This window comes from Oryctolagus cuniculus, chromosome 17, assembly GCF_964237555.1.
Source record: "Oryctolagus cuniculus chromosome 17, mOryCun1.1, whole genome shotgun sequence".
Taxonomy (NCBI): Eukaryota; Metazoa; Chordata; class Mammalia; order Lagomorpha; family Leporidae; genus Oryctolagus; species Oryctolagus cuniculus.
The window spans coordinates 60841714-60864151 of NC_091448.1; the positions used below are offsets into that span (position 1 = coordinate 60841714).

At 46.2% G+C, this 22438-nt stretch overlaps 2 protein-coding genes across 22 annotated transcripts in view; one reads left to right on the top strand and one right to left on the bottom strand.

Annotated features, from left to right (window-relative positions):
- LOC103347106 (uncharacterized) overlaps window positions 1-22438 on the top strand; it is a 619502-nt gene that overhangs the window by 78947 nt on the left and 518117 nt on the right. The window lies entirely within an intron of this gene.
- The window catches only part of LOC103351455 (uncharacterized), a 48534-nt gene continuing 30365 nt past the window's right edge, over window positions 4270-22438 (bottom strand). The window contains exons 1-11 of one of the 4 annotated variants that reach the window (XR_011383704.1): window positions 21465-21553; window positions 19264-19337; window positions 19037-19171; window positions 14226-14296; window positions 11842-13096; window positions 11352-11376; window positions 10670-10723; window positions 8611-8657; window positions 8122-8198; window positions 7954-8042; window positions 6181-6317 (exon numbers count right to left, since the gene is read on the bottom strand). Coding sequence is in view for 1 of the 4 variants with exons in the window: in XM_070061522.1 (XP_069917623.1) it covers window positions 6235-6317 (83 nt within the window). In the remaining 3 variants the exon portion in view is untranslated. Of the gene's footprint in view, window positions 6318-7953; window positions 8043-8121; window positions 8199-8610; window positions 8658-10669; window positions 10724-11351; window positions 11377-11841; window positions 13097-14225; window positions 14297-19036; window positions 19338-21464; window positions 21563-22438 lie in introns of those variants that run through there. The other 3 variants (XR_011383705.1, XR_011383703.1, XM_070061522.1) reach the window with 3 other exon arrangements.

The following is a 22438-nucleotide window of genomic DNA, read 5'->3' on the forward strand; positions in this document are numbered from 1 at the left end:
TGCTCAGACTCGTGGCTGATTCAAAGGATATGTTTTTCTTTTGATGGAAAGAGTGGCCATCTTTCTACCAAGATTCAGATCCATGTTGTCATGGCTGTTTTGGTAGAAAGGCCCTGGTGATTGGTGTGCACTAAGGGGCCCTGGAATGGGCAGTGAAGGGCCTCCAGGTGTGTTATACCCCAAGCTTGCCAGTGAGACGTGGAGGGCCCAATGCCTGGACAATTAGATTATATAGACTATACGTGTGTCTATGTGTCTATGTGTGTCAGATTGTGTGTGCTCCCCAGTGTTGTGTGTGTAGTTATTTGTATATGTACATTGTCTTGTTATAGAATCATGGATATAATACTCATGGATTTATTTCTCTGTTACTTACTTTGGAAACATATATGTTTGCATGTATTTTTGAGTATATACAGCTCTAGAAATAATGGCCATAGTACATTCCTCCCTTCTGCAGTGTCAGATTATCCCATATAGCTCCACAGTTAAAGGAACCACTGTCTGTTCTGTAGACCAATAGGAGTACATACACAGTTATGTACACTTCCTCCGCAGTTTGTTCGGTACATGCACACATTTACAGATGTGTGTGTAATGTGTATTTGTCTAAGAGTTTTAACTTTTCTTGTGGATACGATATGGGTTTCCACCTGTCAATGTAGAAGCAAGGGACTTCTGGAAAGATTAATGGCCTGGGGACTGGGGATGACCCATGGCCTTGCTCCTGTCTTCCTGCTATGTCCATGGGCAACATATATGTGCACACACGTCTAACAGTTTTTCTAAGTGTCTTGGCCTATAATTAGTGGGCCCTAAAATAGACAGTCTCCTTATGCATCCACCTTGGCTTTCAGACCAGACATCCAGCCTGTGACCTGGTGAGGGGTATCTTTCACATGGGGGGTGTTGTCTGTAAAGGGTGTTGTCAGCCATGGGTCCTGAGCGCCTCAGGTGTGGGAGGCGTACAGCATGTGGACTCCAGGTGTTTCCAAGAGAGTCAGTGAGCTGGCCCTGCAGTTCTCCTGGGTAGTATCTCTAGGACATGCTGCTTTGGCCAGAGCTGGCTTTCCCAGAGTGTGTAGCCTTCAGGCCTGTGCCATTTCCTGGTCTCTTTGAAGTCCCCAAACAACCCCATTTTGGTTGCACTGTGACAAGACCATCCCTCCAGCCTCATGCCATCTGACCTGGTGCCTAGGTTTACTACCTACAAGATAACCTCCCCAGAAACACGGATTAGGGGGAGAGGCCAGGCTTCACCTACCCTTGTTGACCCGGGAGTCTTTAAGTGCCACAATTTTTTCAAAATGTGGGTTTTCTTTCTGGAAAAGAGTGGCCAACAATCCACTGATGCTGAGGTCCCTGGTTTCAGGGCTGATGCACTGACATGTCCGTGGTGATTGGTGTTATCCCATGGTCAATGGAACTATCAGCAAGGGTCTCTGGGTGTTTCTGACCCCCATGCTTTCCAGCACAGAAGAGGAGGGCTCAGTGGCCCCTCTGTGAAGAGCTTGAGTGTGTGTGTCCAATTCTGTATGAGCTCTTTGGGGCTGTGTATATTAGTTTTGTAAGCCCAATGTGTTGTGAACATCAGGTATATGGCTGTTGCAGATTGGTTTCTATCTGTATTTATTTCTATGATACATGTTTTACGTATTTGTGGTGTGCACATTTGTAAATTAAAGGTTGTCCTGACTTCCTCCTTCCTTTGAGAGGGAAGCATCCTGGAAAGAAGGATTCAACTTTACAAGTAAAAAACAACTTTCTTTTTTTCTTTTTCTTTTTTTTTTGACAGGCAGAGTGGACAGTGAGAGGGAGAGACAGAGAGAAAGGTCTTCCTTTTGCCATTGGTTCACCCTTCAATGGCCGCTGCGGCTGGCGCGCTGCAGCCGGTGCACCGTGCTGATCCGATGGCAGGAGCCAGGTACTTATCCTGGTCTCCCATGGGGTGCAGGGCCCAAGGACTTGGGCCATCCTCCACTGCACTCCCTGGCCACAGCAGAGAGCTGGACTGGAAGAGGGGCAACCGGGACAGAATCCGGCGCCCCAACCGGGACTAGAACCTGCTGTGCCGGGGCCACAAGGTGGAGGATTAGCCTAGTGAGCCGCGGTGCCGGCTACAACTTTCTTTTTTAAAAAAGATTTATTTATTTATTTGAAAGGCAGTTCTAGAGAGAGGAGAGAGGAGAGAGAGAGAGAGAGAGAGAAATCTTATCCGCTGTTTCACTCCCGTGGTGGCTGCAACAGCCAGGACTGGGCCAGATAGAAGCCAGGAGCCAGGAGTTTCATCCAGGTCTTCCATGAGGGTATAGGGGCCCAAGCACTTGGGCCATTTTCTGCTGCTTTCCCAGGCACATTAACAGGGAGCTACATCAGAAGTGGAGCAGGGGCTGATGCTGTGGCATAGTGGTTAAAGTCACCTCTTATAGTACCTGCATCCCATATAGGTGCCCATTCAAGACCTGGCTGCTTCACTTCTGATCCAGCTTCCTACTATGGCCTGGGAAAACGGTGGAAGATGGCCCAAGATGGAAGATTCTCTCTCTCTCACTCTCTCTGCCTATGCCTATACCTATGCCTATGCCTATGCCTCTCTGTAACTCTGCCTATCAAATAAATAAATATATAAAAAAAAGTGGAGCAGCTGGGACTTGAACTGGCACCCATATGGGATGCAGGCACCACAGGCAGAAACTTTACCCACTACACCATAGTTAGCCCCCAAATTTTATTTTTCAAAGCATAGAGGTATTTATAAAGTTATGTATGTGTCTTTAAGCATTCATTCAGTACTTTCACACATTTCCTTAAATACATCAAGGGAGGAATGTGTCCAAAAAGGTTACTTTTGCTACATATCCCTTGCAGCACTCAAATTCCCATTAATGAACCAGGAGTCGTCCGGAAATCTCGTTGACATGAGATCCGGGGACTCAAGGCTGATCTAGATGCTCACTCTGTCCCTATCTCCTGATCTTAGATGATGCATAGACAGCTCACATCCCTGTGCCCTCCAACAAGGGAGATAACCCACTCACCAGCAGAAGGTCCTTTATTAGACCCATTCTTGTGCTTCTACCTGTTTTTTTATGCTTTATCCTCAGCCTCTGGTGTGGGGGTTTGTTGTCTCCCACATGTCCCATTCGAATAGCCAGTAAACCAGCCACAGGTCCATAATGCCCCTCCAAGCACATGAGAGACTTAACAGGAGTGGTTTCCAGGTGTTTCCAGGAAGTTACTTCTCTAGCCTCCTGCTCACTGTGTCTGAAGCTATAGCTCCTGTTCCACCCACTGTTATCCCTTTTAGACTTGCTGCCTCTGAACTATCTGCATCATGCACAAGTGCATCAGGAGGCCAGCCCAGCGCCTCCTCTGCATGCCATGCCTATGTTTCTGAAGTCACAGGTGCACACCATGCCATCCATGAATCCTGCCAACCAATGCCTGGACAGTTTGGGGAGAGATCACCTGTGCATGCTTGTAGGGTATCAGAGGCTTGAAGAGCTTGTATGATATTAATCTTGTCTTTTGCTAACAAGCGATGCCATGTGTATGTGTTTGTGTGTTGGGGGGCAGGGCTAAGATGCAGCTGTGGGGGTCAGTGTTGTGGCACAGCAGGTTATCCTGTCACCTGGAATGCCGGTATCCCATATGGCCACCAGTTTATGACCGGCTGCTCCACCTCCCACCCAGCACCTTGCTAATGCACTTGGAAAAGCAGTGGAAGATGGCCCAAGTGCCTGGGCCCCTGCACCCACGTGGGAGATCCAGATGAAGCTCCTGGCTTCTGCCTTTGGCCTGACCCAATCCCAGCTGTTATGGCCATTTGGAGAGTGAACCACCAGTAGATGGAGGATCTCTCTCTCTCTCTCTCTCTCTCTCTCTCTCTCTCTGTGTGTGTGTGTTTCTCTCTCTCTGACTCTGCCTTTCAAATAAATAAATAAATAAATAAATCTTGAAAAAGAAAGATGCAGCTGTGGGCCTGGCTCAGCCATTCCACCAATGGGTGTCCCTGGACAGTGAGCAGTAGGACATCCCCAGGCTCCAGGGAGCCAGAGTTCATTCATGAACTCCTGGTTTGTGAGTATAAGATCATCATTTTATTTTCCAAGCCACCCATCCTATAGTGTGTGTGTGTTCTGGTGTGTGTGTGTGTGTGTGTGTGTGTGTGTATAAATCTTTATTTGCTCAGGAATGGATTCATGACATTATATGGATGACAGGTTTTTTTTTTTCTGTACATTAATTTTTATATATCAGCAAAGAAAATTCAAAGAGTACTTTTGCTTAGAGAGTTTATTTCCAAGGTAGTGCATTTAAGGACAACAAGGGCAAATCAGTTAAGGATGATCCTTGGCCATTCTGTGTCAAACACAAGAGATTGTGGTAAGCCAGCTGTTTATGCTTGAACTTGGCAAAACTCATTTCTGCTGGAGTTGTGGACCTAGGTGAACCTGATCTTGCATGTACCTGTTTGATAGTCTAAGGGATTCAAAATGCATAGCACTCACTAACTAAAACTAACTAACTAAAAAACATTTTGGTAACTGAAACCAAATTTTTCTGAAATAAGACTGATGTAAAAGTAAAGTGAAAATTACTAATTCTAAACTCAAATGCCACAAATATAAATAAAAAAGCTCCTAAATTTTGTGATTCAAAGAAACCAAAAAACTAAAACTTAATGATCCTATGAATGAAATGGTGACTGATAAAGACAGGCTAACCAGTCACTCAGAGAAAAGAATTTTGTAGACATCATAGAAAGTAACTGCATAATCTCAGAAATTCTGATACTGACTCTTCATAGAAAGGGATTTTATAAATCTAGATTTGCAAATTTGGGGGCCATTGTTTCCTTATATAACAGGCCTTCCTATGGAGTAGCAATAATCCAGTTAAGCTGAAAAAGGGGTTTTCAGAGGGGAATCTCATATGGAATAATGGTAAATTGCAGAGCCAAGAAATCAGGTGTCATGTTTTTCAGCATTGCACAAAAGCAACTGAGAGAAGCTATGTGAAGTAAGACAAGTCTTTCTGAATCCTATTGCTCATGCAGAATTCCCAAAACCGAATTTTCTATTAAAAGGAACAAAACCAGAATCTTGGTGGCAATATGCCCATCCCCATATAAAAGTACTAGAGGGAGGAATCAGTAATAAAGAGAGAGAAAGTACTCTCTGATACATGAAAACACTTCCATCTTTGTGTAATTTGTGTTCTCGGCGGGGTAGTTTTCAGGATGAGGGAGACATGGTTGAGACAATGATACCAAGCATGGAAGGACATGATACTAAGAATCAGGGAAGCTCAGAAATGAATGGGCAGACTCAGGAAAGAAGGAGGAAAACAGGAAAAACTAACATCACCCGTGAAATGCAAACCAGAAGAAACACAAACAGATCTGTGCCTTTCAGGAAACAGAAGGTGAGAGAGGACATATACAGAATAGGAGCTTGACCAAAGATTTCAGAAGATGAGAGAGGAATACCAGAAGTTGAATACCTGCATGTGTATGAATGAGATTGCTGGAAGAGGAAAAACCAATGCAATGATCTAAAGCTAATAATTATAATTCAGACTGTTTCCGGAAATGACAATATGCTCTCAAACTCCTCCTTCACAGAAAACTGGGTCATACTTTGAGTGAGTGAAGCCATTTATAGTCTAGTAAAATCTGGGAATTATATGAAAAATATTCAGAGATCTAGAATACAGGGATGAGTAACATAGAAGGGAATGAAAATGATCCAGCTGGTCTGGGTTGGGAGGAAAAAGAAGACAATATTTAAGATGCTCAAGAAGAGCCAAGCACTTTGTGCCATCCAAGCTGCCATTAGGTGAAAAATAACATTGGCATCCAAGTCTTTGTGAGAGATCTTGGGTGAGATGAACCCCATGATCCCTTCCAGAGGAAGGAACAGACATGAGACAAAAACCCTAGAAAGTCATTACTGTAAGGACAGATTTTAACAGCCAACCTGGCAGTGACTTTGTTCAGTGAAGACCAAATGAGATTCCTCTCGAGGGAGTGATGATGGTGGTACTCCCTAGGGTGACTGCTCTCTGATCATTTTAAGTTCTGCCTTTGCTAAAGGTGTTTTCTTATGATGTATTTATTTTACAGAAAAGCATGTAAAGATCAACTAGTACTAGGTGAAAGAATTTAATATAAAGCTCGCAGAGGACTGGTGAGGAGGGCCGTGGCTGCTGTTGTGTCTCCTCCTGTGTGGTTCAAGCTTCCGATGGTGTGGGAAGCTCCAGCTCCTCTGGGTCCAAGGACTCCACACTGCAGACTTCCGAGCAGCTGAAGATGTCTGCAAGAAAGACACAGGAGCAGGGGTCAGTGGGGAGGACAGGGATGAGGCTGGGGTGGGGACAGTGGGATGGGTGTGCAGCTCTCAGAAGGCTCCTGTGCCCTGGGAGGTAACCGTAGGTCCTGAACTCCACAGCAGTCAGGGCCATGGGGCACTGAGGCCCATCTGGATGGGGTGTGGATGTCCTACAATTGTGAATTCCCCTAGGCACTCACCTGGGCAGCCTTCATGGGACTGGCTACTTTGGCAGTGAACCTGATGCACGGGAAGGGGGAGATCTCTTGGCCCCTGGGATTACAAATCCAAGGCCCACTCCCCTGGGTCTTGTGAGGAGCAGGAGGTCTGATGACACAGAATGGGAGTCCTGACCTTGCCCACTCAGTCCTTACCCCACAGGTCTGGGGCCTGTGAGCTGCATGTTAATCATGGACAACTGCACAGAGCCTTTGGTTTCCTTCCCTAATCTTGTAGAAGTTCTTTCTATCCTCCCTGTAAAAGTCATCTCAGAGATTTTATTGGCAAAGAATTATTCTGTGGCATTAAAACCCCACCATTATTGCTTTAGTATATTTTGGCATGGAACATGTGATGGAAGACTTTCTTTTGAAGACATACAGCCAATGTGTATTTGTAATTGAAGTATAGATTAGAGCACAAATGAGAAGAACAGAGGGGCTTGGGGCCCTGCTCCTGCCAATCTTCGAAGTGAGCTTTGCCTTGAATTGCTGGCAAGTGTTTGAATTTTTTTTTTAGTTTTTTTTTTTTTGACGGGGCAGAGAGAAAGGTCTTCCTTTTCCGTTGGTTCACCCCTCAATGGCCACTGTGGCCGGTGCACTGCTGCCGGCGTACCACACTGATCTGAAGCCAGGAGCCAGGTGTTCCCTCGTGGTCTCCCATGCAGGTGCAGGGCCCAAGGACTTGGGCCATCCTCCACTGCACTCCTGGGCCATAGCAGAGAGCTGTACTGGACGAGGAACAACTGGGACAGAATCCAGCTCTCCGACCGGGACTAGAACCCTGGGTGCTGGCGCTGCAGGCAGAGGATTAGCCTATGAGCCACGGCGCCAGCCCAAGTGTTTGAATTTGACAGGTACATAGGAAATTTTATACCCAGAAAAATAAAGCAATCAACATATAAAAAAGGCTCTAAGAAAGGAGGCTGAGGTCCCCAAAAGGCCTGGAACTCTTGTGTTCTGTGCTGGCTCCTATTTGGTGTCAGCATGGGCTGGGTACCCACAAGGATACAAAAGTGGGTGCAGTGGGCTCTCTTCCTGGTGTGAAAAGGACACCCATAGGTACCTCTCTCTGTCTCGCCCTCTTCCTAATCGTCCTGAGTTGGAGGAGGTCAGGGACAACCCCTAGTATCTCCCCACACCTGTGATGCTGCCTGTTGACTTTGGGCTGGGCAGGTAGGGATGCACCCTGTAGTGGGAGATGTTCAACAGCTCTGGGGGCTCTCCCCAGAAACAACACAACTAACACCTCCTTCGAAGTCATTTGCATGCCAATCCTGCTAGCAACTCCAGCCTTTCCTTCAGATGAAGCAGCTACTGGGGGCTCAGCCTGGGAGCCCTAAGGGCTGGCATGGAATGGGGATGTGTCCCTGGAACCACCTCTGGGTGCATCTTTCACTCACCTGCGTGGATCCTGAACATCCATTCATCACTCTCCAGGTCAGGCTCGACGGCAGCCTCTCCACCTCTGGGCTCCAGTTTGTTGGCTTCCCTGAGGTGTCACAAAGAATGTGAAGCAATGGAGTCCATTGCTTACTTCCCTGACCCCCGTCTACCTGCTCCAAACTCACATTTCCTGATCTTGATCGAGGTCCTCCATGTCCTGTAGACTTTCAGGGTAGTTAACGTCAAGGGAACATGTGGACAGCTGGAAGGAGACAAGTATGTTTTCTGAACCAGGTGTTAAGGAAAAGCCCTGTCCTGGGGGACATGGAGGCCAGAGTCAGACTTCCCTGGAGTCCTCCCTCCATTGACACTGGGACCCTGCCTGCCTGTCCCCGGCCAAGTTCCCTGTGTGGGCCAGTTGGGTTCCTCAGCACCATTTCATAGTGCAGTGTGGGGGTGAGGAGTGAGGGCAGGGCTGATGAAGGGAGAGGGGAGGGCTGCAGAGAGACTGGATCAGCATCCACAGTGCAAGGACATCCACTGCCTGGATGCCACCAGGTCCTTCAAGATGCGATTCATCCACTGTGGTGAGGTGGGAATGTGGGAGAAGCAGGACCAGGGGCTTGTGAGCAAGAAAGCAAGAGAATCAGAAAAAAATGAAAGGAATCACTAACCCCTAGATCGCCGCTGCCAAGATAACTTTCAGATTCTGCCAGGTTGCCTTCCATGTGAACCAGAGCAGAGAGAAAGAAACGGGAGAGTTAGACTTGAGGTGAGGACTCGGATCCCTGCTGCTGGTTGGATGGTGTAGGCCAACCTTGGACCCCATGTCTATATCCCTATCCCAGGCCTAGATGGCTTCACCTCTGTAATGAGTGAGAGGATCTCTGAACTTTGCCTTCTTCTTCCTGCCTCAGATTCCCATCACTGTGCCTAAGAAGTGTCACCTTGTTCCTCCATAGGTAGCCACTGGGTCGATGTGTGCAACTCATTGTTTTCCATCCCTCGTGTTTCCCTTCCTCTATTTTGTCTCATAACTCTTGTCCATTTCCTTTGTCCTTGTCATCTACCAATCACATTATTGTCTGATATGGGAGCTCTGGAGGCCAAGATAAAGATATACTGTGACCTGGGGCTGGCATTGTGGTGCAGCAGGTTCAAGCGCCACCTGTGGGGACCCCTCCATGGGATCCCTGTTTGTTGTCCCTGCTCCTCCACTTCTGATCCAGCTACCTGCTAAAGTGCCTCAGAAAGCAGTGTAGGATGTTTCGTGCTTGGGCCCTGCCAGCTGTTTGGGAGACTCTGATGGAGTTTTGGACTCCTGATTTGGCCTGGCCCAACCCGCTCATTGAGGTTCTATGGGGACTGAGCCAGTGGGTGGAAGATTTCACTCTGTTTTTCCCTCTCTGTCTATAACTCCGCCTTTCAAGTAAGTAAATAAATCTTTAAAAAACATATTGCCACGCACAGCAATACATCTATAGATCACTTACATGGGGAACAAGTGTCATGGACGCTTGTTGGGCCTTGGAAAGGTAATGAGGACCAACCCCACATGTCTGGGGTAACCTCATGGAGTTTGGAAATATTGAATCATCACAAGAATCCCATGTTTCCTGATCCACTTGAAAAGATGACCCAAAGAGGAGAGGAAATTTAATTTGTTCAAATTCTGGTAGTCGGCCAAGGAGGCAACAGGGTGTCCACAGCAGGTGTATTCTTGTCCATATTAATAAATGGGACTTGCTAGGGTTTTCACTGAGCAGTGGGAGGACTGGGAAGTAGGACATTGGCAGGCCTGAGGACAGGGAACGTGCTAGGCATGACTGGAGGGGGAACAGGCTGTGTTTGAAGCAGTGCATCTGAGGGGAACAGTGATGCCCAGTCCTGCTGCCCAGAGGCCCTCCACTGAGCCCAGTGCATTCCAGAAGATGAGGTCAGCAGGACCGTGTGTGTGTCCAGCCCAGGATCCCCTAACACACATCCTCTGGGCAGCCTGTACAGCTATGCAGTGTCTCCAGTAGCAGCTAGATAATGGCCTGTCACACAGTCTACTCCAAACACTGGACTTGGATGAGATGTGGAAGCCAAGATGAACCCAGAGTAATGCTTGGCCCTCACAACTCTAAGATGCTGGGGCCTCCCCAGTCAGCCCAGAGCAAGTATTCTTTAACTCAACTGACCCTGGTGGTGTGTCGGGGAGGGGGGTGCTCTTCTTCCTTCTGCCCTGAGCTGAGGATGAAACAAGGAGCCCTTACTGAGACACAATGGCAGCACCTTGCTCTTTGACCTGAAACCTTGTAAGAAAGAAATTTCTGTTCCTGATTAGTTACAGAGTCTCAGGTATTATGTTGTGGCCAGAAATGGACGAAGACAATGGTCAGTGCAAAACCCAGACATCTCTTGTGTTCAGTTGGAAGGCAGTGCTGTCCTGTCACAATGCAGTGGATTTGATCTTTGCAATGGCAAAGCCGGGGGTGGTCAGTATTAAAGAATATGTAAAGCTTTAAATAGTAAAGCAAGAAATGATAGTTAACAATTTCTATTGCTCCAATCCCATAGGTATAAAACCTCTTCCTACTCTATAATTAATACAAAAAAGAACAAATCAGATGTCTACATACAATGTCTTTTTTCCTCCTGAGTACCTATGTCCTCTCAGGGTCCAAAGTAGCGGATAACCCAAGCATTGCCCTAATTTGACCCTCTGGTCTTTGTGGGTGTTGCTCCTACCTGAAGAGGCTTCATCATCACTGGTATAGTCAGAAACACTCTGTAAGACCCAATCTTGAGAGACACAAACACAGACAGTAAGTGTTCACAGAGAGTCTCGCCCGTTCCTCCCCTGGATTGCAGAGCATGACCCTGCCCCTTCTCTGTGCTCTCAGCCTCTTCCTGGGCTCTGTGGACCTGACCTTCAGGCAGACATTGACCACAGCTTCAAGCCTTCCAGGGAGGGAGAGGAGCTGAGGCACCACCTCTCAACGTCTCACTTTCCCTAGTGCCTCCAGCCTGCATCTGAAACCCCTCACTTTTTTATATACATATTCCTGTAACCATCCAGCAATACCTCTGTGATTGTTTTTTTATAGAGAACTGATAGTGGCTTCAGAGGAACATAACTAGGGTAATACACACAAACTGCCAAACTTGTAGACTCAGAACTGTAACACATGGGTACCCACATAGATAAAGCCCACCCCCATGCACAAGCCAGTATCTTCCAGGGACCCCAGAAAATGATCATTACCTTTTATCAGGAAGTTAATTCCCCACCACCACACTCCTAGTCCTCTGTCATAGCAGGAATTGGGCATCAGGTGGCCTTTCACACTAAAGTCCCCAAGATAGTCCCATCTGTGCTGTTATCTGGACTATTCATACTACAGGGAGTAAGTGATTCCCGAATACATACCATTTGCTGTTCGTATTGAGATCACCTGTAATTAGAAAATGGCACCATGAGGGTCTGAACACTCTGTGTCCCTTTGCACCTGTCTTTAATGCTCTTGGTGACACTGGGAAACCCCGTGTTAAAGAGTGGTCCTATGGAGGGAACCCAAAGACGTGAGCAGAGCGATCACACTCAGGCCAGCAGGCATGAGCTCTTCATGGGGGACGTGTCTCTCCAGTCCACTGTGGTGGGAAGTCACAAAATTCCTTTCAAAAGAGGAGAAGTGCTGCAGAGAAAAGCTTGCTGTGGTCCAGTCCTGACACTCATATTGTCCCTGTGTCCCGTTTCAGCTCTCTGTTGTTGTAAACACTGCCTCTCAGTGGCCCTCACTGTGCACAGGGTGTATCATGGACCCTATCCATGTTCAGATTTTTCTTCTCTTCATCTGGTTGAGAAAGGAAGAAGCCAAGGAAGGAACATTTCTGTTTTAGAGGAAGGCAGGTGCCCTTACCTCAGTGTACTCTGGAGTTTCTTTATCCTCTGTGTCACCAGGAAGCTCCTCCCATGCATCCTCCAGGGGCACTAAAAGGACATATGAGAACTGTCAGTACACTGGTGCATCAGGGAGCATTGGTGTACATGGGCATGGGAAAAGGGTTAAGGCTAAGGAAAAGAACGTGAAAGACCTGAGAAGCAGAGCCTTAAGCTTTCTAGCTCAAGGCAGCTTCATTCATGGGAACTATTTTGGGTCAATACCACCACGGTTGCTGTATTTCCGTAAGAGTCCTGGGACGACTCCTGCATGTTTAGAAGCCAAATAAACGGCTACTGTCGTTTTGATGTTTCCCAAGGTCACTACTACTCAGGGATCAATATCTGTTTATTGTATTTGAATATGTCATCTCTCCTATGAGCTTCTGAACTTAATTAAAAGCACCCGTTATGGGGAGAAAGACTCAGTTGTAGGCAAAGCAACATGTTCATTTATTGCCAATCCCTAGGTATCACACAAGTAAATGAAGAAGATGTAAAAATGTTGAAATTCCACCATTTAAAAATGAGCACCAGGCATTATGGTAAAACTTTTCTCCTGTTCCTATTGTTTTTATTACCATTATAAATGGTATCTTTATGGATTATAGCATAAGAATTCATTGTATGCAGACAGTGTGTGATGATCAAATCATGTTGACCTTTCCAGCTCCCTAAATATATTTTAAACTGTTTTAATTAGTATTAAATACTTTTCACATATGTTGGGAGTATGTTTCATATCCAGCTAAGCCATGGAATTGTGACCTAACCATCAGACACATGCGGGGTGAGGGTTGAATGAGCTCACTTACATAAAGTGTGGAGGGTGATCAGGTTCTTTTTTGTTTTTGTTTTTTGAGAATTGAAACTTGAGCTGTGCATTTGGGAACACTTTTTCTGTGGGAAATATGTACACATATACACATCCAAGCACTTTCAAAGACATACACGCTCACTCATAAAAACTCACCATACTGGGGCACAGAAACCCCCACCATCTAAATGACATAGCTATTTCCAGGGCCTGCCTTAGATGCCTGTAGCTATGTGATAGTCTTTCTGGTTTTGTTTTACCACACCCTCAATCTTTTTAATCCACCAGGAAGCTGGAATCAGGTTGGCTCTCCAGAAGAGAACCGGCAGGAAGGTCCCAGTGTCTCCTCCCTTCAGTTGTTCCTCAGCACCTGAGGCATTCTAGAATACGTACAGTGTCCACTGGATCCTGAGTCCACCTGCAGTCAGAGAAAGGAAGTCACTGTGAGATCAGATACTGTTTGCGCAGGTCTCCTCTCCTGGTGCTGACCTTGGGAAACTTGATGGGACACAGTGCATGAGGCAAATGCCCCAAATAAAGCACAGAGGATACTTGTGTGAAATACGTGAGCTTTTCACAGCCCATTTTAGGTGTTCATTTTGGTTGGCAAATGCAACATTCATTTGTGAAAATGAAAACCTGGGGGTTGGCCTTGTGGCACACTGGGTTAGGCTGCCCCCTGTGAGGCAAGCATCCCATATCAGAGCACCAAATCAAGTCCAGGCTGCCCTGCTGCTGCCAGTTCCCTGCTCATGTACCTGGGAAGGCAGTGGAGGATGTCCCAAGTATTTGAGTCCCTTCCAACCAGTGGGAGACCCCCCCAGATGGAGTTCCTAGCTCCTGGCTTCCACATGGCCCAGCCCCAGCCATTATAGCCATTTGGGAAGGTAACCAGAGGATTTAAGATCTTTGTCTGTCTGTCTCTCTGTTATTCTGCCTTTCAAATAATGAATAAATCTTTTAAATCATAAAATATTTAAACTATGCAGAACTGCTCCTGTGGAAAACGCCCAGCACCACATCACTTGTAATTGATGCTGTGATTTCAGGAGACCCTCTTGAGTCATGTCTCACTTTATAACAGACATGCCCTGGGCTTCCCCCACAAATAAATTGTGGAAGTCATCTTCAGTATAGGCGTTCAGATTTTCGTATCTGAGAAAAACATTGCCTGGGCCTGATGTTGTGACACAGTGAACGGAACTGCTGCCTGCAGTGCCAGCAGTCCATCCTGCAGTGCCAGTTTGCATCCTGGTTGCTCAGCTTCCAATACAATGCCATGCTGTTGTGCCTGCGGAGGCATGGAGAATGTCCCCTATCACTCATGTGGGAGATCTGGATAGTGCACTGGACTCCTGGCTTTGGCCTGGACCAACTCTGGCCTTTGCAGGCATCTGGGGAGTAAACTACTAGATGGAAGATCTTTTGCCTTGTTCCCCTATCTCTCTGTAAACTCTGTCTTTCAAATAAATAAGTAAGTTAGTAAATAAGACTAGTGATTGTATACCAGGAACATTTGTTTCTGTGACCAAAAACCCCAGTCATACCTTGCCAAGAGATGTGACCTCCTCCTCTGCTCTGCCTCTCGGAATCGCTTCCACCAGGTCCTCAGGAGCAGCTAGGAGAACCAGGGGGTAACTGTCAGGTGTTGTGGATGAGTTCCGCAGGGAGACTTGCTTGCTGTGAACATGGGCCTAGGCTGTGTGTGGGTGGTTGGTGAGCAGTGAACAATGTCAGGAGTTCTGTGCTGCACTCAGTAACAGAGCAAGAAAAAGACAAGCCAGCCCTGCACCCACAAGTAGCAGGAAGGCCACCTGATGTGGGCTTGGAACTGCACACGTGCCACTGCTGGGCCGTCCTCCCTGGTGGATGACAAAGCCCAAGAAGAGGAGCAGGAAAGAAATGAAAAGGGGAGTTTTGGCTTTCTTACTACCAGCAACCAAATGAAACAGTCAATTTAGAAATGAAACAGTCAATTTAGAAATAGGCGACTGCTATAGTGCACTGATTCCTTGATGATGCCTCATCATTGCTCCTGTGCAAAATGGGCGTGGAAATGCCCAAATTGTAGACCATGGAAATCCCCACATTTTTCTTGTGTGTCCCAAGATCATTTACCTCCATGAATCTACATAAGCAGCTATTACATTTGCCATCTTTCCTTTCAGGTATTTTTAAATTGCTGTGGGCAAGTAGACATTTATTATCTGAATCACTTGTAAGTGAAAATTTCAGTGGCATGAATCACTTGGCAGTGCTGTGTAAGCACCACCCCTGTGTGCCCCAACAATAGTCATCATACCCAATCTAAACTCTGCATCTGTAACGGAAGAACTTTACCGTCTCCTCCTTCCATCCCCGACTAATCTGTACTTCCAGTCCCTTTGAATTTGCCTATTGTAGACATGCCATTGTATTAGAAACATACAGTGTTTGTCTTTCTGTGTCCACCTTATTACAGTGTCATGTGTTACCATGTCCATCCGTGGTGTGATATAAAACTTTAATTCAGTTTTACACATTTTAAACTCTTCCATTGTGTTCATATAGCACATTGTCATTACTCATCCATTTGTTGGTAGATACTGGGAAATAACCCAGTTTTTGTTGTTTCTACTTTCTTCTTGCTGTGAACACTTAGGTACAGAGAGATACCTGCTTCATCATCTGCTGTCCACTTTTTGGTGATACACAGAGTGTGACAGAAAGGGAGAGACTACCTCAAAAAAGCCAACATAGGGGCCAGCACCATGGCACAGTATGTTAATCCTCTGCCTGCTGGGCTGGCATCCCATATGGGCACCGGTTCTAGTCCCAACTGCCCTTCTTCCAGTCCAGCTCTCTGCTGTGGCCCAGGAAGGCAGTGGAGAATGGGCCAAGTGCTTGGGCCCCTGCACCACTTGGGAGACCAGGAGGAGACACCTGGCTCCTGGCTTCGGATCAGCGCAGCTCCAGCTCTTGCAGCCATTTGGGGGGTGAACTAACAGAAGGAAGATCTCTCTCTCTGTCTCTCCCTCTTATTCTCTGTAACTCTCTCTCAAAAAAAACTTTTTTTTAAAAAAAGGCCAACTTAGATCTATCAAAAAAGTGAAGCAAGTGGGCAAGCTGCCGCCCTGAAATTCCTGCCTGCAGCTGACAGGTGCAGAGAGCACAGCTGCAGTCAGCGTAGCTGAAGCAGGGGTCCTGGAGCCTGTGGCTCACAGCGCACATGCATGGGAGTGTGGATGGGCTCAGAGGCTGAGTGTGCACCTACTGGAGAACAAACCCAGTGGGGTCCAGTCTCCAGGTCACCCCACTTCCATATGTTTGTGCTCCACAGGTCCACCAGATTCTCATGGTGAAGGTCAGAGGAGAACCCCTGTGGGCCCAGGAGAGGGGGAAATGCCTATTTGGAAATACTCAGGGGAAAGTGAGCACTGTGAAGTATTCCCAGGTGTTCTTCATAACAAAGTCACATCCTCCAAGGAAACCACCAGTACCTTATGTGACTGGATAGGGGGCATTCAGACAACTCTAGTCCCCACTAGTTTTAGTAAAATAAATAGGGAGAATAGGAGGCTAGGGAAAGCTCCTGGCTCCTGGCTTCAGATCAGACCAGCTCCAGCCATTGCAGCCAATTGCAGATGGAAGACCTCTCTCTCGCTCTGCCTCTCCTTCTGTCTCTGTGCAACTCTGACTTTCAAATAGATAAATAAATCTTAAAATAATAAAGGTTCATTAAAGTCAGAGACCTTCAGCCATGTGGCATGGAGGGGCACAAATTCACTATTGTTTTTTTTTTTTTTTTGACAGGCAGAGTTAGAGACAGAGAGAAAGGTCTTCCTTCCATTGGTTCACCCCCAAATGGCCGCTATAGCCGGCGCGCCAATCCGAAGCCAGGAGCCAGGTGTCTCCTCCTGGTCTCCCATGCAGGTGCAGGGCCCATGCACTTGGGCCAACCTCCACTGTCCTCCCAGGCCACAGCAGAGAGCTGGCCTGGAAGAGGAGCAACCGGGACACAATCCAGAGCCCCAGCTGGGAGTAGAACCCAGGGTAATGGTGCCCCAGGCAGAGGATTAGCCAACTAAGTTGCGGTGCTGGCCAGAAATTCACTACTATCATTGAAAATTGACAGATTGAGCAGGAATGAAACAAGCCAGGTGGAGTTGAAATGAACAGCAGTATGAGGGCTTCAGCATGTTCCCTCCCCTTTCACTTGAAGGACCTGTGAAGGTGAGCTTATTTGGACATGGAGTCACTGGCAGATTAACCAGTTAATATGAATTCATATTGGAGTAGCAAGGACTTGTTCCCATATGACTGGCATTTTTTACAAGATGAGGAAACAGGTCCAAGATGGAAGGATGCCATGAAATGATGGGGGCAGAAATTCAGGTGCTATGGTAGGCACACAGGAGGCCCAGGATTTCCAGGAAACCAGCAGAAGCTGGGAAGGGACAGGAAAGATTAGTCCTGATGGGTTTCTGTGGGAGGGTGACTATGCATAAACCTAGATTTCTGACACCCAATCTCCAGACCTGTGGGAAAATAAAATATCATGTACTTCAAACTGACCAACAACTTGATTATGGCAGCCTGAGAAAATTATTATCCCTCAACTAACTATTTTGATCGGCGTGTAGAGACATTTCAGCCATGAGAGAAACACATTCTTCTCAGGTTCATATGAAGAAGTCTCCAAGGCAGATCAAAGTATGAGCTCTGTTGCACAAGCACTCACTTAAAGTAATGTATGTCACACAGCTTGTGCCACTGGGCAACTATGGTAATACAATAGAGTTCAATCAATGCAATGAAGATTACTTGGTAAATTTTGCAAGAACTATGGAAGCTAAATAACATACTCTCCAAAACAAATGGGACAAAGAAGACGGTATAGACATTTTAAACTATTTTGAACAAAGCAAATAAAAACCCATTTTGCAACTTTGGGTTGCAATGAAGCAGTGCTCAGAAGGAAAATGGAGCCCTTGAGTGAAATACTTTAGAAAACAATGATGATCTAAAATCAATAAGGGATTCTTACAACCTAGAAAAGTAGATGACCAAAAACAATCTGATGTAAATTAGATAAAAAATGAAAAAATAGCAATTTTCTCAGAAATGGATGTAGTAGGAAATGGGCAGAATAAAACAAAAAGTCAAAAAATATTTTTTTTGAAAAAAATCCATAAGATTGTGAAACCTCCGCCTGTCTAAGCACAAGGCAAAAAGAGAAGAAACAATGTCTGCTACTGCAAATGAGAAGGGAATCCTCACCTTTCATGGCATGGACAGGAAAAGGAAAAGAAAAAAGTACTATACATACTGTATGCCCACAAGTAGGTTCAACGAAGCCTGAAATTCCTTCAGAGTCAGGAACTACCCAAACTAACCCATGGGCCCGAGCCTTTGAAGAGAACTTTACAGGTACAAAAGGCGAAAGAAGGTGTCAGGGCCATGTGGCTTCATTGGTGAACTCCAGTCAGTTTTACCAAGAAAAATGTCATCCCCATCCAAGCAAGGGGCCATAGTCCTAGGTGTTTACCCAATTAATTTAAAAAACTGTCCCCATAGAACCCTGCCACATGACTGTTTCTGGTGGCTTTCTTCCTGATTGCTTAAATTGGAAACCAGGACCAAGAATATTGGCCCATCTATCCAAGGGGGTATAACTCAGTGATGAAAATCATTGAGCAATCAAGCCACAAAAAGGAGCAGAAGAGTTCTTATGTATGTTACCAAATCTAATTCCAACTCTAGGAAACTGAAAAAGAATGACTAAAAAGATATTTAAAATGGCCAGTTCTAGGGTCATGTTCTGGGGTCATTCAAGGGTTCTAGAAACATGGGTAAAGATGAATAACTCCTAGGACTATACCACCAGAAACAACCAACCTTAGTGCAGACTTGGGAGTTGAGTCAATGATAACATTTCTTTATTGGTTCAGTCTCCATAACAAATGTACCCTACTAATGAAAGTGTCATCAGAAAAAGGGAAGTGGGAGTCCAGTATGAGAACTTTAGGAGCTATCTGTTCAGTTTTCCTATTTTATCTCCAATTGTTAATATTAGCATGAAATCTGGTGGCACTCTCTCAGTAAGATGTCCATTTCAGCCCATGTTGCACAATCGGGCATATGTCTGAACAGTACCTTGAGATGTTACTACTAACAGTGACCCCAAGTTTAAGTTGTTAACATGTCTTCCCTGTGTAGTGGTCACCCTGCTGATTGAGTTGACCAATTCTAATTTTGCAGTCATGGAATGAAAGACACAGATAGCATAGCTTTTTAAGAGTTTTGTCTTAACTATGAGGCCCTGAATAAAGCAGAATCTGATTGTTGAATGAGCTTCATGATTGAATTTGCAGAGTACCATCAACTGATTCCTTTGTTGGGGGCATCCTGTTCTTTGGCAAGACACGGATTTTTCTGACCTTCTGTGTGGAATGGACAGTCGATGTACTTGACCTCCGACTTCCTTTTCGTCTAAAACTCTTTAGACAAGATCCTGGAACAGTATGACAGTACAGACAGCTGTTGACATCCAGCTGGCAGGAGACCACAGGGACGTGTATGATCATTGCAGTTCCTCACTTTTACCCTGTTTTCCCATTCCATAGTGCAGAGCCATCCTCTAGGCGGATCTTGCAGTGTGGTGAACATTTCCTACCCAGCTGTTTGATAGGGTAGACAAAGACTTTTGTTAAGATGAGAGTACAGGGACGGTGCTTGAAGGTTCAGCCCCTAGAGGAAAGCTGCATGTACCTGGGAAAGTTGCACAGAGTCCCCTACCCCCACCACCTGTCTAGGTTCCCTGTACAAGATGTGGAGATACTGATATGACCTGTGTTGTTTTTTGATCTCAAGTGATTGAAAATAAGTGGATCTATACCCAGTGTGGTGCTGCATAATTGTCTGAAATTCTTCCGTCTTCAGATGTCTGGAGGAACAAGTTGATCACTGGTGGTGACTGAATGCAGGGAGGATATGTGACCACAGAGGAGGACAGGATGGAAATTGCTCTCTCTTCTTCCATGCATAGAAAGCTTTACAGCTCATGGACAGACTCTGTCATTTCCAGGCTCCCCACACAGCCCCAAGCTATGGGCAGACCAGCATCTGCTCCATGTTGATTTACTATTAAGCAAATTGAAAATTAGGGGCTGTCAGTGAGTTGTCCACATTCCTAACACTGACAAGTCATGGATCTGGGACAGTCTCACCATTGGTCCCTGGGGGATGGAGGACTGTGAATGTCTTTACAAGAACCCTGGACTAAGCACCCTCAGTGGCTTTCTGACATCTTCCAGGGCAGGATTTCCTCGGGAACAGTCTTGCTCAGAGCAAAGTTCTGGAGACAAGAGAACTCATGACCCAGATGCCTTCCTCTAGAGTTCTATTCCTGACTTAAGATAGGATGCTTTCCTCCAGGACATCCTTTGCGAGGGTCTGGAGAAACTCAAACTTACACCCATCCTGACCCCGCATGTTCACACTGTCACTGGCTCAGCCTTCCCCAAGGCCAGGTGACACCACAGGGCCAGTGGTGTGTTTGGTTTTAAAACTGGCTCAAAACTCAGGACATTCCACAGCAACTGCCATGTGAGGGTGAGGCAAGCATCAACTTCTCAGCCATGGCCAAAGCTGCATAAACACTGAACAGAAATTCACCCAAAATGGGGCCATTCCATTGTTGTGGTGTTGGGGGATGGGGAATTTGGGAACAGATTGTTGAAGGGAGTTCGTGTGGTTCTCTCAGTACTGAATTGGTTAATACTGGGGAGAGTCACTAGAACACAAGCCCAACCGCTCTCCCTGTCTCTCTTCTGTCACTCTGCTTGCTCTTCTACTTTTCCACAATGATGGGACACAACATGGGACCCTTGATATGGGCACCTGATCTTTGACTCCTAGACTTGAGAATCCTGAGCTTGGGGGTCTTCTTTCTTTGTAATTTACCCTAAGATGAATTTTTAATGCCACAGAAAACTTAATATCTGTCCTTCAGAGAAAGTGGCTGAGTAGTCTCAAATCCCTGTCTGAAAAAGGCAATGTCTGTACCAACTCTGCGTTTGCACCTTCATGCCCATGACCTTTCTCACCAAAACCCAGTCCCTAGGAACTCTTCACCTCTCTCTAGACCCTGCAGGGACAGCATACACAGTTCCCTCTCCCATTAGTGAGGTTCATCCATGGCCAGGCTTGCCCATCCAACCCATGATTCTGCTTGAGGACCATCAGGCAGGCCCCTTCTCTCTGTCTTCAGATGTCTGCCCCACTGACCAACGGTGCTGTCCCTCCTCCCCGTTTCCCTGTAACCCCCAAACAGCAGGGTTCATGTGTTTATCCACCCCACCCTGAAATCCCAGTTTCTTCCAATGTGACAAAAAGATATCTTGGTTCAGACTGTTCTTACAGTCTTGGTCTCAGATGGCGACCTCTACAGACAGAAGAGGCTGGCTTGAAAGTGCCTTTTTGTGTGATGTCTGTGTTGTGTTTGGTCTTAATTTTTCCTGACTGAAGAGAGTAGTGTGAGTTTCTTTCCAATCATCATTCTCTGGATAAGGTGCAAACAAACTTGACATTGGAAATAATGTGTTTCTCTAAATTTAGGAAAGATTTTGAAACAACAAACTTAACAGAAGCATTAAAAGTAGAAACTGAATAATGCGGATGACCAACTATCTTTATAAATCTGTAGACAGCCTGGAATGGGGAAATGACAGTCCATGAGGAGAGTGATTAAGCAGAAGGTAAGTGGCCGGTGGAGAAGCAGCATTGTGGAGGTCAGTGTGGCCTACCTGCTGGACAGCAGTTGAGATTTCCCATCGTGGACCACTCTGGATAGGACGATACGCACGTTCCCACCGCACTCAAGTTTGAACCTTTCAGCTCAAGAGTGACAGTTGGAATGGCAGGATGATGTCACTCACCTTGTTACCCTGGCGACAGGACACCATGGAATTTTCAAAGTGAGCCATGCCACACTGTAGGTGATGCTGTACTGCTGTCTACACACATATTTTTCAGTGTCCAAGCGTGGTCATTTTAGAGTCCAAGTTTTGTTTCCAAAACTGACTGCAAGACCCACACATTATCATTCCCTCCTTGTGAAGTAAGTAGAGTGACTTAAAAGGATCTGTTTCCAATATAGTTGAGGTAACAGTTTGAATGAGAGGCATGACCTAGCACTGTACAGCATCATGTCATCTGCAAACATGGATATTTGGTTTCGTCTTCTGTGACATTTGAAGCTCATTGTTTCTTCAATTCTGTAATTGCTCATGCTAATACTTTCTAATTTTTAAGATATATTTATTTATTTGAAAGGCAGAGTTACAGAGAGGCAGAGGCAGAAAGAGAGAGAGCGAGAGAGAGGTCTTCCATCCGCTGGATCACTCCCCAGATGGGTGCAACTGCCGGAGCTGTGCCGATCGAAGTCAGGAGCCAGGCACTTCTTCTGGGTCTTCCACGTGGGTACAGGGGCCCAAGGACTTGCGCCATCTTCCACTGCTTTCCCAGGCCATAGCAGAGAGCCTGATCAGAAGAGGAGCATCCAGAACAGAAACTGGCACCCATAAGGGATACTGGCACTACAGGCAGTGTCTTTACTCACTACGCCACAGCACAGCGCCCCGCTGCCCATGCTCATACTTTCAACACTATATCAAGTACGAGTGGTAAAAATTGGACATCCTTGTCTTGTTCTGGATCTGCTTTCAAGTGTTCTGAATTCAGGATGATACTGATTGCCAGTTTGTCATATACATACATG